Below are 16,409 nucleotides of genomic sequence, written 5' to 3'. Positions count from 1 at the left end.
AAGGGGTTTCGAATCGAACGTCTTAACTTATGACTAGCCTTACGTTTTTACGGTTCTTTAGCTACATTATTATTTGGGTGCACTCCCGATCTCCAGTGCTGGACGATATAGCGCTAAAATGTTTTTTTCAAAAACTCTGGTTGTGCTGTCTACCGCCCTCTTTCTTCTTTTATGAGCAGTTCATACCAAAAATATTGTTGTATTTTTGGTGCATAGTTGCGAAGTTTGTCAACTGAACTCCCCATTTAATACATAGCATAAAGTGCAAAATACCAAATAATTCAACAATAATTATACAAGAAATTAGTTTTAAAATCCTGATACATGTAAATGTTCAAATTTTGTATAAAACTTGCTTCGGTCACGTGAATTTGTTTTTCCCTTCCAAGTACTTTGGTTAAATTTATACTGTGAACATTTCGATTGAAAATATTGCAGTAATTAATGACTGCATTTTTGATTATTTATATCCATATTTTATTTAACTGTAAACAGTAGAAAATAAATAGATCTATTTAAAATGTAGTTTTACCAGTAAGGTTACCCGTATTTTCTAGGGGTTGCTCCCCTTGATCAAGTCAGCAAGGTCAAAAGTCAAATCATGCACTACGTACTTACGGCCTTCTCTGGACTGTGTGTATGTATACTGGTATATGTATGTACCCGCGGCGCGGTACAGTCACGATGAATCACTTCGCAGTAATTTAATTTTGTGCCCGATAAATCACTGCTGAGCTGTTTACAGTTATATTTATTCACATTACTCCGTTGTGTTGTCTTTGAATTGAGCTTACTACAACAAGTTCATAATTTCAATCGAAGTATTTTCGCACTTTTTGAGGCTGTATTGTTGACCTGGTTGAAAAAAAGTCAACTCGACCATCAACAATTATTGTCAACTTTGCTAAAAAAACTACCGGTTCTGTTGAGTTTAACCACCAAACAAAAGCATGACCGAATCCAGTATAAACTTAAAGTACAGCGTGGGGAGTTTGTTAGTTTTATTGTTTGTCGTGCTAGCCTCTGCTACAACCAGCGCACCGCCTGCAACCAACAACAATGGGCCACCCTATGGAATAGATGATGGTAAGCAGGTGGCAGAGAGAAAAAAATGTGGTTTTAAATTCATCATTTATTTTTGAGTTATTGTTTTATATTTATAGTAACAGTAAACACCACTACACATGAGTAGTAACACCATTGTTATGTTTTTTAATCTAGTCCTAGCTCCATAGAGTAAACAGTAGTGTTACTGTAATGTTCATGTTTAGTTTAGACGAGAGTGCGTTTTGGCGACCCCAACCAAAGCCCAACCGAGTCCACAAGTTGGTTACCGGTTAGCGAAGTTCAATGCCTGGTACTCGGTAGATCGCCCTACTGCTTGAATTTGATTAAAAAGCATCACAGGTTTTACGGAAAATCATATGATTTTCGAGAGTGAACGTTTCAAGATCTCAACTATCTTGACTTAACTAGATGGTAAGCAAAATGTGTTCCATCATATAAATCAACTAACTGATGCAAGTATTCGTGTCACAGTTTGATTATTTTTCTAATGATTTAATAAACAAATTATAAATATAAAGTGACTTGTGACTCAAACTTGGACTTAAACTAAGTGACTGGTATAACTTGACCCAAATGACTTTAAACACTTTGACTCGAACTCAATGTACATGTATGTGAGTTGACTACACACAAAAAATACTAACATTTCATCTCAAAATATTTAAAACCTGTAAAGCTTGACACACAAGCTTGATCGTGGCTGATTTCGCACTGTTGAATAATGGTATTCTTCTTTCCACAGCTTGTAACTTATTCGCGTCATGTGACACCTGTGTTTCCAGTGATGTTTCTTTCAACTGTACTTGGTGTAAGAGACTGGGAAGATGCTCTGATGGAGTTGACCGCAGTCGACAGAGGTGGCAGGAAAACAGCTGTGGCAGTTCTGTAAGTCACTGAATTCTGGCTAAATCTTCATGTACCCCATCCTGTTTACAAATTTAAAGTTGCTGGCAGGGCGGCAGTTACTGGCAGTGTAAGCACTTGTAATCCACCATATACATAAATCTGTAGAAGTTTGAGATCGATCAGCCATCTGGGTCACAAGTTAATGAAAAATTGATTACACATTTTGCATGACATTTTAATAAAACGCTCACTGAGCGAGAGCGATAAGCTCCAAACACGGAAATAGATGATTTATTTCTCATCAAATATGACATTTCAGACAGAAATATTTCAAGGGATGTTTCCTACTATCATCATCATTAGACCGTGTAAGTTTTAAATAAATCTGTGATCATCACAATTTTGTTTATTACCAATTTTGTAAAAATCCTTTAACAAACCCAGTCAAAAACTGTTCATCTTAAATTTGAATGTTTTTTGAAAGTGTATTGTGTGCTGAATTCCAGGAGAATTTTGTAAGTGAAGTAACCCAGTGTCCTGGCTACACCACCATGCCAGCTCCAACGGAGTTGCCTATAACTGCTCAAGGGCCTCAGACTGATGTTCATTCAAGTGCTCCAGTGCAACTACAATCAACAAAGCAGCCACAAGCTAAAACAGGTACTGACATTGATGTAATCTATATATATTTAGTCATCTTGATTGGACTGTTGTGCTCCTTATTTCGTTTAAGTGTAATGAAAACAGAAACACGGGCATCACACTTGTGTCCCTGAGCAAGATATTTATTGTAATTGCTTCTCTCCACTCAGGGGTAAATGGCTACCTGTGAGGGCAGAGATGGTTCTTGTGATTGATTTAGCTTAGTTGCTACATATTTGGCGGCACAGGCTGTATACTTCCCATGCATGGAGCTTAGATGGTTTAAGGAATGAAATGGCCCAGTGATCAGGGTAATAATGTTGGAAGCTGAGAAAGAATAAAGGGATGCTATTGGCCCAATGACCAGGGAACTAGTGTAAAGCGCAGCGAGACAGTTGTTGTGAAATGCGCCATATAAGAATTTGTTATTATTATGCTTCCTTGGAGGGATTAAACTAGTCTGATGTGTGTTTGATCTTTCAGATGATTACTGTGAAGGCATTGTATGTCAAAATGGCGGTGAATGTTTTGAGGGCTTCTGCAACTGTCCAGCCAACTTTGCTGGAGCAAGATGCCAAAAGTGTAAGGATATACAAGTAAAAAGCTAACCCCCTTTAAAACTAATTTCAAAAATACATGTATCTGTTTCTTATAATCTACATGTACATACCAAACATTGTGGAACCAAAAATTTTCTTCTTGTTTAATTCTTTCTCGTGCCATTTTGTAAGATGAACTTTGTCATGCCTTGAATGTGAAATACACGTTGTGTGTGTTGATAAATACACGTTATGCGATGCTGTTTGTCAACTAAGAAAATGGCCGCACACCAGGCCGCATATCTAGGCTTGTGTGCCCTCTAGTTCTTGTATATAACTCTTTGGCATTTCAGATTAAGATTGATAGATGACGCTTATCAGTCAACGATTTGTTTTTGATTCAACAGACGTTGTGAGGCATTGTGAAGCCATCCATTGTAAGAATGGAGGAACGTGTTATGAGGGAATATCATTACATATCTGCGATTGTATGCCTGGATATTCAGGACTCTACTGCGATGGTAAGTAGCCAACTCAGAAAGGCCTCAGTGTATTCTTGTAGACCGTTATTGATCCCCTTTTTCAAAATAGAATCTTGGATTTTCACATACATTACTTTAATTTGTGGAGAAACAAGATTTGCACAGTTTGTTAGAAATGTTTTCTCTGATTTAATAATCTCATACCAGTTATACTTTGCTTCCAACTGTAGAAAGTTTTTTCTCATTAGAATCTTGAAGTTTCACATGTACAGCAAGATTTGCATAGTATGTAGAAATGTTTGATCCCTGATTTAATAATTCTATATAAATTATACTTTGCCTCTAATAGAAGAAGTCGGCATCACAGGCAGCTCCAGAGTTTCTCGACAAGGATTGACAGTCGGAGCTGTAGTGTGTATCACTCTGATTGGTTTACTGATCTGTGGTCTGTTTGTTTGGGCAGTTTATGCCTACAGACACCCCACATCACCATCTGGACTCTTTATCATCGAGGTAAGTAATAGTCTATTTGCCTGGTTTCAGCCTGTTTCATTTCAGGCGTGTTGCAGCTTAGCTGATAAGAACACCGAACTCAAGCTCTGGTGTTTCTGATCAGCGGAGTGTGGGTTCAAGCTAACGCCTGTGTCCTTATGAAAGACACTTGACTACTGTTGCAGTGGCCTTTGGATGGGACGCAAAGCGGAGGTCCCTGTGTGTCGTGTAATGCATATAAAAGAACGCAGTGAACTTTTATATCATAAAGAGTAGGGGTTCGCCCTAGTGTTCTTGGTTTGATTGGCTGCATATTGCGCCACAGCACCTTGTAAACCATTACATGGTGCTGTAGAGGAATAGATCTTATAATTCAAAAACATAAATCTGCATACCTTGCAGGTTTATACTGAATGCTGAAGCGCCACTGAGTGACGGACTGGAGCGCTGTATAAGAATCCACTATTATAAAGAAGAAATGGTGGTGTTAATAAAGAATTGTTTTGTGTACCACTGAAATGTTCAAAATACTTAAGTTCCTACGGAGAAAACACGAACAGACATCCCAACCTCCACTGAATGCTGTAAGAAAGCTAAGAACCTCTGTGTTCTTTGAAATTGGCTTGGTGAACTCTGACCTTTGACCTATACTTTTTCCATCCAGGCTAAGCATAGACTGAGGGGTCGTGGTCGAGGGTCTAATGGCGTCAAGTACAAGTACCATCAGCAAGTTGACTCCAATCATGTGGACATCCAACTTTGATGAAAGATGCTTACCGTCGTGGCGTAACTTATTTGACAGAGATCTTGTGGAAAGAAGGTATGACAGTTGGTTGTGACCAGGGCCCAATTTAATTTCTGCTAAGCACAACTAAGCAGGATACCAGTTACATTTTGTACTAGTTAAACGGTGTTTTAGCTGGTCACCTTATTCTGGTAAGCATAATTTTGGTAAGCATATATGGCTTTACATTGTTCTGCTAAGCATAACTAAGCAGGATACCAGTAAATTTGTCTACATGTGAAATGGTGTTTTAGCTGGTTACCTTATTCTGGTAAGTACAATTTTGCGGTGCTTAGCAGCTTTATGAAATTGGGACCTGGTTAGAAATTCCAAGGTGTCAAGTAGGCATAAGTTTTGATTAATTTTAATGAGGGCTTTCATCTCGCAGAGAAAACGAGTCATTCGAAAATGCGGCTGCTTTTTGAATAAAATTTGAAAAGTTAGAGCTCGTAAAAGCCTTTAGGCAGAGAAAAAGTTGTTAAAGTTTACAACGACCTTAAGAACAGAGTACTGTCCCTGAAAGCGTGTTTGATTTTCATTTTGTTGTGAGTGACTTTCCACTGGATTTCGAATGTACATTTTGAAAAAATATGTCATTTATTTCTGAAATTTTATCTGTATTCAGGTTTTTTGTTTAATTTGTTTCAAGATGGCCGAATACAAGTCGTCATCAAGGTGACATAGCCATCATAAATTTAAAGAAATAGTATTCTTAATTTTATTTAACAACCGATGTACATGATGTTGTACAAATGAATATTATTTGCTAAGTATTTTCCTGGCTGTTTTTGCCTAGCAATGACAGAATGAATTGGATTCATACAAAGCCTTATGGATTACTAACTTGGCAACACTACACATACCAAGACAGTTGTCATTAAACTTTGTGCCTGTAAATATTTTTGTAATGCCCGGCGGTTGGCAAATCCACTGAAGGGGCATTATATTTCTGACATGTGTGTGTGCGAGTGTGTGCTCATATTTGGTACCTTCTGGAGTCCATGGACAAAACAAAAACAGGAAAACAAAATGTCTAAAGACTGGGTGTGCTCTACAAACAATTTTGTGTACAAAGTCTATGGGAGATTGTTAGTTACAGGGACAAAGGAAAGAACAAAAGATGTCTCCACTGGGATGTAAACAATAGAACTATAAGTGTTACATACTAAGAAGTGTTGACCTGACAACAAAATATGTCCACACAGTGTAGGACTTAAAACACTATGTGGACTTAACAATCATTGTCCAAGTAATAACTCAAGAAGGACTTGGCGTATCAACACCAAACTTGGTATGTGGGTTGGTCTTGTGATCCCCCAGAAGCCTATTGTTTTTGGACCCCCTCAGATAAATTTTAAGCTCATTATGGCTAAAGCAAAAGAACTGTTGTCTGAGCGGTAAACCAAAAAGGACTTGGCATATCAACTCCAAACTTGGTGTGTGGGTTGGTTCTGGGATCCCCAAGAAGCCCATTGTTTTTGGAACTCTTGGATCAAGTCAAATGTCAATTTCATTATTGTATGGCTTAAACAAAGAAATGAGCAAGTTTGATCAACGACCATAGTTAACCATAGTTCGACTAACTCCGATCGAACCCGCGTTAGTCAACGATAGTTGGACCAGTCTAGTCGACTATTCGCGACCATCCACTCGAGGCTGGTCGAGGTTGGTTGCATTCTGGTTACCAACAGCAATTAGTCATATCTCAGTACTGCAGGCAGAGAGGACCAGTTATTATTTCACATACGGTCACTAGAGTCGTTCGCACTTTTATTTCAGCGCGCACGCGCTTCGAATGTCACGTACGTACCCTGATCGAACTTGCTCAATGTTGTCACAGCGATAACTTGAGAAAGAATTGGCATATTATAAAATCCAAATGTGTTGTACTGATTGGTGTTGGAACCCCCTGAAACCTATTGTTTTTGGACCACCTGGGTCAAAGGTCAAGAAATGGCCTGCTGGACATTTTGTGTTTAACAAAATGCGACTTCTCTTGATTTTGTCTTTTAGTTTCATGGGAGATAGGTTTGGTTCATGGAGTCATAGCATAAGTTAATTAAGTTGTCATGTATCAGTCAAGAAATGGTGTTAATTTAAAATATTTTTAGAGTGCTGTGTTCAGATGTGCTTCATAATTTAAGGTGCTTTTTCTTGGTCAATAATTTGTCTGGAATATAAATTTATTTTGTACTTAGCAAGCAGAATGTTGTAGCTGGATATTCAGGAGAAACTAAGTCAAGAGCATTTGACAGATTTTATGTCTAGGGTCAACTGTTAGGAAGACTTGATTGAATTTGTTTTAACCTTTATTTCATATTTTGTGTTTAAAAAAATAGCATTGACAAATTTTCATAACCCTATCCATCACCTTTAAGAGTAACATGTAAAAGTAAGAAAAGAAAAAGAACAGCTTTGTAATATTGGAGTTTGTATTATACGTCACTCCTACACATAGTTGTACATAAAAAGTTCGCCACTATTTTTCTACTCATATTATACTTATTTGTATGACCTAAAGTGATGCATTTTTGTATTATATCATATATGTATGAGTTTGAACTATCAAGGAATTAATTCATAATGTTAAATGTTGGTTCTTTGCGTGGAGTTGAAATAACCTATGGATTGTACTTGCTGTTTTGCGGTTTACATCACAGCTCTTTTCTTCCATTTGTAACTGGGCAACAATGAATGTCAATACCCAAGTCCACAAACTTGCTTACGGTTCGGTTGGAACTGTTACATCATAGTAGCACAGTCACAAAAAAACATAAAATAAACAACGAAAATCAAAAACATGTTTCTGGTCAGTCGGCAAAATGTATCCCGTTTTTTTGACAAATTTCAAAAATATTATAGAAAAAACAGCAGACAAGTTATTATTATATTTTAAGAATTATGTAAAAATCAAATATTTAACTAGTTTTTTATTTTGATTCTATGGTTGGTGTAGTTTTTTGCACTAATCTTTTTGGGTATTTTAATTGTATAATTCACAATAAGTCTTCTTAAAATGTCTGCCATCCAATTATATAATAATTTGATTGTAGTACTGTCGGTACAATGCATTGTGTAGCCACCATTAGTGTACACACATCTTGAGCAATGCAAACTAAACTAAAATCATTTTAACGCGATGTTAAAGGCACTGGACACTATTGGTAATTACTCAAAATAATTGTTAGCATAAAAACTTACTTGGTAATAAGGAATGGAGAGCTGATGATAATATAAAACATTGTGAGAAACGGCTCTCTCTGAAGTAACATAGTTTTTGAGAAAGAGGTTATTTCTCTCTCAGATAATAACAAGACTTCAGCTGAAGCCTTTTATTTTGCATCTGAAAGCACGTTTTGTGCAACACGGGTGTTTTTCGTTCATTATTCTCTCGCAACTCTGATGACCAATTGAGTCAAAAAAAATCACAGGTTTGTTATTCTTGGGATACACTGAGTGAGAATACTGGTCTTTGACAATTACCAAGCATGTTCAGGGGTCGATTTCACAAAGAGTTAGGACTAGTCCTAACTTAGGACTAGTTCTAGGAGATAAACAAATTGCATGGATAGTCCCAAGTTAGGACGAGTAACTGGTCCTAACTCGAGATAAGACTAGTCCTAACTCTTTGTGAAATCCACCCCAGTGCCTTTAAGAACTCAACGTATTGTATAGACCATGTGTAGTGTAGACTTGGTTCCAAGTCTTTGATCATGGCTTTTCAGTCGTCCTGATAGTCGCTACAAACAGCGCCCTCTTGTGACCAACCTTCGTTATTTAGCCCGAGTTACGGCGCGTGATAGCTAATAATTTGGGGGCGTTTTTCGTGGCTGAGATGCAGAAGAATAACCGGGATCTAAGACTTGAATCAAGTCTGTGTGTAGTGGTATCGCTGAGCACTTTTTATCATCTCAGCATTATTACAAAGCATTTACAAAAAGTCTTCTGCTAAAAACACAGCAACCTCAACAAAAGAAGGGCAATTGAACAAGGCGCTTTGAAATATGCACTTGTAAATAGTTTGATAAAATCCATTAACCTGTCCTGGGTCCAATTTCATAAAGCCTGTAAGCACAAAAATTTGCTTAGCATGAAATTTCTTCCTGGATAAAAACAGGATTACCAAACAAATTTCCATTTGTTGCATATTGCTTGATACTTGTATTCAGCTGTTGTTTGCTTATCCTGAAAATCACGTGGAAATTAATTGGTTGGTAATCCTGTTTTTATCAAGGAAGATATTTCATGCTAAGTGCTTAAAGGCTTTATGAAATTGGGACCTGATGATTGTATAGTTCTGAGCTGACAAAATAAAGAGTGAAGTCTGCAAATCAATAATTATTGTTCATTGATATGGTCATCATAAAAAACACAGAAAGATGCTCTATGCAACAGATATCAGCATTAAATTGGTCATCAGTTTATTCAAACAAAAAAAATGCTATTAAGTCAGACCCATAATGAAATCCTGTCATTTGATTTTACATTAAAAAGACTTTTGTCTTTGATGTTTGTACACTCACCAATAATCATAATTGATTTGATGATGTATGGGAATGCGACTTGTGTGTATGAACTGGCAAATCTGTGCAATTTATTGATCTTTAAGTGACAAAACATTGTACAATCACACTTCAATTTGCAAGGAATGTTACAAATTAATGCAAATAATGTATCTTATTTTATTTTTTGAACATGGGGATGGGGCAGATTATGCCCATTTGCAAAGTATGTAAAATGTTTAAATGAAGAATAGAACATGCAATTTGTAACCGTACTAAGACACTGTATTTGTATAGGTTTAGTTGAAAGTGGTTATCGTACTGTTGAGAACTGTACTTATTAATAACATTTGTTTCTCTTGCAATTATGTTTGGTTTTAAAAACTTAAAATAAAAAAAGTGAGGCATTTTATGCTATTATGATTTTATTATTGTTGTTATTTTTAAAGATTGAATTAAAAAAAATATTACCGGGTTATGCAAAGTTTATAGATTAACAAAATGAACCTCAAAAAACATACTCTGTTTACCTCCAAACTTTACCCCCTCCCCCCTCCAAACCTACTGACCCATATATAATCAGAAAGTCATCTTAAACATAAGAGAGAAACTGACATTATTTGGGTGGGGGGGGGGGGGGGGCACACCAGAATGATGAGTTTCTTTTTGTTTTGATCCTTTTGAAAATTATGATAGACAGACATGTTTTATATTGTCCTCTAATTGTCAATTGAAAAAACATTTCTTGCAAAGAAGGTAAATAATTATGCCATTCAAATCTTCCATTGAGTAATGTTTCTTTGAATTTTTTGCTTGATAGAGCCCCCCAGATTTCCCCACCCCCTCCAGACTTCCCCTGCCCCTCCAGACTTTCCCCCGCCCCCTCTCCAGACTTCCCCGCCCCCTCCAGACCTCCCCGCCCCCTCCAGACTTTCCCCGCCCCCTCCAGACTTTCCCCCGCCCCCTCTCCAGACTTCCCCCGCCCCCTCCAGACTTCCCCCGCCCCCTCCAGACTTCCCAGGGTTTTTATATAGCGCCCTCTATAGTTCACTCATTTACAGACTCATTCACGGACGGCAGCACCAACACAGGTCTTCGAAGTCAGAACAACTGCCTAAATTTCCCTTTTTGAGAAGTGACTGAAGCATTACAAGATGGTGTTTCTTGTAAGTAAACAGGTAGGCTTCTTATTATGGACATAATTGAGAAATCGAAACAAATTTTAAGCTAGCAATAAGCGGTAAATCTATCACTGTCTGAGAAAAAAACTGTGTCGCATCATCGTCATGCATATTGCATGGAGTAGAGAAAGAAATCAAAAATATTTTATACTACCATCCCATATTGTGTGTCAATACATCCTCCTCCAACCAGTTCAACACGGTCCACTTAAGTAAAATAAACTTTATTTCTAGTCCATAAGTGTACTACAAAACACATTCTTAAAGATTGCGTAGCAGGGCTAAAGAATTCGGAGTAGGATACAGCAAGGCAAATGATTCACGTTTTGCACAACGGAGTAAAGACTTTGGGTAACTTTCCGTATGGCGTCACTACTTTTTTACTGATTTTTACAAAAAGGAAGATCTCATTGAGGTAAATGAGTTGCTATATTATTTCATATCGAATGAAAAAAGGGTGGTGCCATCAGAAACTTTTCCAAGCCAGGCATCATGGTGCAGACGATGTTTGAAATTAATAATAATAATAATAATTATGGCTTCTTATAAAGCGCACATGTCCGTCACCCAGTGCCGCTCCTGGCGCTGTAACATACAGTATTTCCTGCCAGATTGTGGAACTACGTTTGAATTATGAGACCTAATTCTGATAGCACCATGTAATGCTTTACAAGATGCTGTGGCGCAATTTGCTGCCGATCGGACCAGGAACACCGGGGCGAACCCCTTCTCTTTTGGATAAGTGCACTGGGTTCTTTTACATGCGATACATAACACATGGGACCAACGGCTTAACGTCCTATCCGAAGGACGAAGCAATGGTTAAGTGTCTTGCTTAAGGACACAAGTGTCACGGCTGGGGATTCGAACCCACACTCTGCTGATCAGAAACACCAGAGTTTGAATTCGGTGCTCTTAACCCCTTCTCTTTTGGATAAGTGCACTGGGTTCTTTTACATGCGATACATAACACATGGGACCAACGGCTTAACGTCCTATCCGAAGGACGAAGCAATGGTTAAGTGTCTTGCTTAAGGACACAAGTGTCACGGCTGGGGATTCGAACCCACACTCTGCTGATCAGAAACACCAGAGTTTGAATTCGGTGCTCTTAACCGCTTGGCCCTGACACCTCCACATGTCCAATTTGTCTGATTTTAAAATAATTACGTGTCAATCCTTTATTTTGCGTTGACAGATAATTCACTATGAAGATGCCTTCAATCTGTGTCTCCTTTTTGAAGATTACGACAGTCCGCACAGTTGAGATGACCTTGGAAGACACACAACATGATGTCATTCAGAATGTTGAATGGTGAGTTTTCATTTCAGCAGAGAAATATTCAGGGACGAGTGGTTGTATAGGACCCAAGCTCTGGTGTTTCTCATCATCAAAGGGTAGGATTGAGTTTTCAATCATGAAACTTGTGTCCGTGAGCACGAATAGATACTTCACAAAAATATCGTTGTTGCCCTGCATGATGTGTACTATAATTACTTTCTTGTCCTTCATATAAGATAAAAGTCTGTCCGAAGCCAATATGGCTCATCAGGACGGTGTTAATATCCGGTTTCCTTGGCATTAATCGACTGAGAATATTTCTATTCCTCCTGGACAGGATGCCAGTCCATCACAGGTTACTCCCTAGCTATCGCTGGTACCTATTTGTATATTTCTGGGTTGAGAAAATGATTGCCTTGCTCAAGGAGAAGGTGATCAGTTTTTAGTTGTATTTTGAGATGAAAATCTTACAGGAAAACATCATGAACTTTTCATACTTTAATGGAAAACATGAACTGTGCTAGTTGCAATAACGTAACCCTCCTCCCGACGGCGAAGCTGCGTTATCGCAACTAGAACTGTGCAAGTCTATTTTCTGGAAAATTTAGGAAGCTTTGTATAAGATCTGATCATGTGCAAAGAGATTAAAAGATAACCCACACTTTCAATTTATTTGCAAGACTTGCACAGGAGTTATTTTTGGCGTAGTTGGAATTGTGTTTTAAAGATACTTTTTCTTACACGATATTTTACAGAAGGCCAGCAGGAAGATACAGTGCACTTCCATCTCATTTGAAGACTAAGAGACGGACAAACAATCAGCCTGTACAGGACAATGTGGAAGGTGGCATCTTTCAATGGTAAGACTTCATGTTCATTAATAAGGGAATTATAGGGTAGTGACAAGGTCTTAAACGGCCGTTTAAAACCGGCAGGGTCGTGGCCTTAGGATAAAGGCCCGAGCCGAAAGCAAGGGCCTTTTTTCAAACGGCCACGATCCTGCAAGGTTAACTGGCCGTTTGAGAACAGGTCATTACTCTTTTATTTCCATTCATAAATGCCATTTTGGTTTAAAGGAGTAATACAGTAGGAAACTCTGTAAAAATTTATCTGTTTTCCGACCTCCTTGAGCTTTTTATACGGTGCATTTTTATGAGACAGTTTTTGGATACATGCATTCGTGCGCGTAGTAATGCATCTTCGTAGCCATTGGTTAATGGCACGGCGAGAGCATAGTGCCTTTGGACTTGAAACTGTTCCAGACAGAAATCATGAAGTTGTCATCAGTCACTTGTCTTTGATTACATCTTCCAGATGTACATTTGCAAATTCTAAATCCGCATTGTTATTCAATTGTTTTTATTTATCTTTTGCAGATGGTTTCCTTGACATTCTTCACTTGATTGTGTCCGGCCATCATGATCTTCAAGATACATCAAGATTGGATTGAAATGATCGTCAGATTTGCTTGAACCATGGTTACAAGGACAGTTTGCTGTACCAGGACAAACTGGACTTGTGTTTTGTAGTGACCACCATCTAACTATCACAAAAACATTTGTCTTCAAGTTATCTTATGATTGTGGAGTACGCTGGATGTTATTACAATGTTGCCATTAACTTTAGGTCGGACCCATGCCTTCACGAACATTTCAAACTCTCTGCCACAGACTCTGAATAATCTATGTCATATGAACATCATGTGACCACCATGTGACTAACATGTGACTATATGTGACCATCATGTGACTAACATGTGACCAGCACAATGCATCACCAGTTGTCTGATGAAGTCCATAGTAAGTTGCAGCCTTTGATTCATTTTCTAAACCTTAATCAAAGTGGATGCATCTTAGTTTTTGCTGTTCACATCACCAAAGTGGCACTGAGATCAAGAATAAGAATTAAAATGGCAAAAGTACAGAGTGTAGAGTTCTTTATACCCCGTTCACACAGCCCTAGGACCTTATGAATACCATGCCGATCACTGCGATATCAAAAATGTATTAAGTTGGGACACAATCACCGTCAAAATCAAGCAATAATGCAAATGAAAGATTGCACGCAACATTTTCATCTCAATGCATTTATTTAGTACCAAAGTACTGCTTCTACCTCAACACTGTTGCTGACTCGCTGTCACTACGATTACACCTAGACTAATGTCGACCTAGTACATGTAGTTTTCTACTTTGAAATGGTTGCCGACAGTGCTGCGATCTCACCACGATGCTTGTCATTGTTGGCTACGAACCGGCTGCGCTTATTTTGAACATGTTAAAAAAAAGCGTGGTGAGAGAATGCAGCTTCCCGAGTGGGAGATCCCAACTCGACCAAACCATCCTTCCACGTTTGGCCCACGATTGGTCCGCGATTGGCCTCGTTCTCGGCCACTTTTTTATGTCGTGTGTGTGTGAACGGGGTATAAAGGGAAGGTATGCATTTGGTAATAAAACATTTTGGCTAGAAGCCTACAGTAGCTTTCGATTGAAAACCATTTTGAGAAACATTTCACTACTTTTAAGTAATGTGGTTATAATATAAAGGGTTCATCATTTTGTGTGCCCCAAAATGTGAATCTGAGAAGCAATACTGCAGTAACATTTCTCAGGAGGGGGGGGGTGCTGTGTTCAAGCAGAGTATTACAAATTTCTTGATTCAATCCAGCATTGATCAGAATAAAATTTAGCTTGCGAAAATGCTGTGGGGAAAAGCAAAACATTTTCATTGGGTGTAAAATGCTGTGGAATAAAGTTAAAGCAGTCTATAAAAGTTGCCAGTGGGATTCTTATTTATGTGATACTGGTTTACTTTGAGTGGTGTGGATACTTGTTTTGTAATAGTTTACTTAAGGGGTTAAGGTAGTCTTTAATGGCACTGGATACACTTGGTAATATCTCAAAACATAGTTACCATAAAACTTCTTTGCGAGCAATGGAGAGCTGTTGATAGTATAAAACACTGTAAGGAAACGATTCCCTCTGAAGTAAAGTATTGTTTTGGATAAAGAGGTAATTTCTCACTCAAATATTTGAATATTATGAGAAAGACTTCAGGCCTGAAGCCTTTCTCAGGCATCTGAAAGCACACAAAAGTGTGCTTTTTTCTTTCATTATTTTCTCGCAACTTTGATGAACAATTGAGACAAAAAGTTCACAGGTTTGTTATTTAATGCATGGTAAATTTGGACACATCAAGTGAGAATACTGGTCTTTAACAATCCACAAATTACCAAACGTGTCTAGTGCATTTATGGTGGACATTATTAATAAAAATAGTTTTGGAGAGTTTTTGGGGTGTTAGTTTTGGAGAAGGGATGAAAGGGATGTTCAAAACCATTCATGATGTTTCATTTCAATTGCAATTGTGATGAAATACATATGTTTCCCGCAAAAAGATCATTAACATGATTAATAAAAATAATTTTGGAGGGTTTGTTGGGGTGTTAGTTTTGGAGAAGGGATAATTTATGATGTTTCATTTTAACTACAATTGTGATGACATGTATGTTTCCCACAAAATCTTCTTGGGTAGACTAGTTTTATTGAGACTTGGAACGATAATGTGCCTTTATACCAAAGTTGTACTTTTCATGAATTAATAAGGCCCAATAAAAATAAAATTTTGTTTCCTGTGATACACTAAAAAAAAAGGATAATGATAGTGTGGATAATAAGTACGTTGGAGATATGAAGGGATTCGGACCCATTTAGGAAACTTTTCAAATTATTAATATCATTCTCATATGGTTGCTTTTTAAATAGTTGGGTTACAGGAAACAATGTTATTTTTGTTAGGCCTTGTAGAAAATACTCAATGTTGACTCTTTGTTATGGGATTTTAAATGTGTTTTATAAATAAAATACTTAATTGAAATCTACATGATATGTTGTTCTGATGCTATTGTTAAAAATGTTAAATTAATTTCTTTAAGTCCAAAACTAAAACAAAGTTGTGTTTCCTACAAATAAATCTGATGATCAGAAATCTTTGTCATCTTAAAATTTTTTAAATTGCTGAACAATATTTAGCAATTTTTTGTAAACCCCATAAAGGGGACAAAATAAACGAAAGTCGGTATGATTATTTTAACTGGAAACACAGCTGTTTTTTACTTTGTACCTAAAGACAAAACAAATGCGTAAAAAAAAAATCCATCAACAAAATTTATTATTTAAGTCACATGTGACTGAGGCACGATAGTGTATACAAAAATCGCTTTCAAAATCAACATTAAATGCATTATGCATTTTAACCGCTAAGGACATAAAAAACATGAAAAATTAAAATGCGCAAATGCGTATACGTGTACATTTTAACAATTGAGGGCAGTATCCACATATTGAAAACCATTCTATTTAAGACCAACAAACACTAACAAAATCCAAAAACAATCAAAATGCGTATACGCGCACATTTTAACAATTTAAAGGCAATATGCACATCATGAACATTGCTCTTTGAAAGAACACTACAAATACTATCACAACCTAAAAACAATCAAAATGCGCAAATGCATCGACCTAAATGCGCGTACATTTGATCAATTACAGGCAGATATAAAATGGCTCTTTTAAAATTTATTATAAAC

At 37.4% G+C, this 16,409-nt stretch overlaps 1 protein-coding gene and 1 long non-coding RNA gene across 5 annotated transcripts in view; both read left to right on the top strand.

The window, feature by feature from the left end:
* Positions 1–9,772, top strand: part of LOC139938502 (plexin domain-containing protein 2-like) — a 45,166-nt gene extending 35,394 nt beyond the window's left edge. For all 3 annotated transcript variants that reach the window (XM_071934066.1, XM_071934067.1, XM_071934069.1), the window contains 6 exons: positions 1,811–1,953; positions 2,421–2,574; positions 3,040–3,138; positions 3,503–3,616; positions 3,927–4,090; positions 4,734–9,772. In XM_071934066.1, the coding sequence (XP_071790167.1) occupies positions 1,811–1,953; positions 2,421–2,574; positions 3,040–3,138; positions 3,503–3,616; positions 3,927–4,090; positions 4,734–4,832 (773 nt within the window). In that variant the 3' untranslated portion in view covers positions 4,833–9,772. The remainder of the gene's footprint in view (positions 1–1,810; positions 1,954–2,420; positions 2,575–3,039; positions 3,139–3,502; positions 3,617–3,926; positions 4,091–4,733) is intronic.
* Positions 9,773–10,386: 614 nt separating this feature from the next.
* On the top strand, positions 10,387–14,520 carry LOC139938428 (uncharacterized). 2 transcript variants are annotated; one of them, XR_011786156.1, is made up of 4 exons: positions 10,387–10,533; positions 11,735–11,851; positions 12,574–12,678; positions 13,195–14,520. It is a non-coding gene; the product is annotated as an uncharacterized lncRNA (long non-coding RNA). The 2 variants fall into 2 exon arrangements; XR_011786157.1 differs by having other exon boundaries at positions 10,389–10,521.
* The last annotated feature ends 1,889 nt before the right edge of the window (positions 14,521–16,409 follow it).

The sequence above is a fragment of the Asterias amurensis genome, chromosome 6, assembly GCF_032118995.1.
Source record: "Asterias amurensis chromosome 6, ASM3211899v1".
In the NCBI taxonomy this organism is placed as follows: Eukaryota; Metazoa; Echinodermata; class Asteroidea; order Forcipulatida; family Asteriidae; genus Asterias; species Asterias amurensis.
This window is presented reverse-complemented; position numbering and strand designations above follow the sequence as displayed.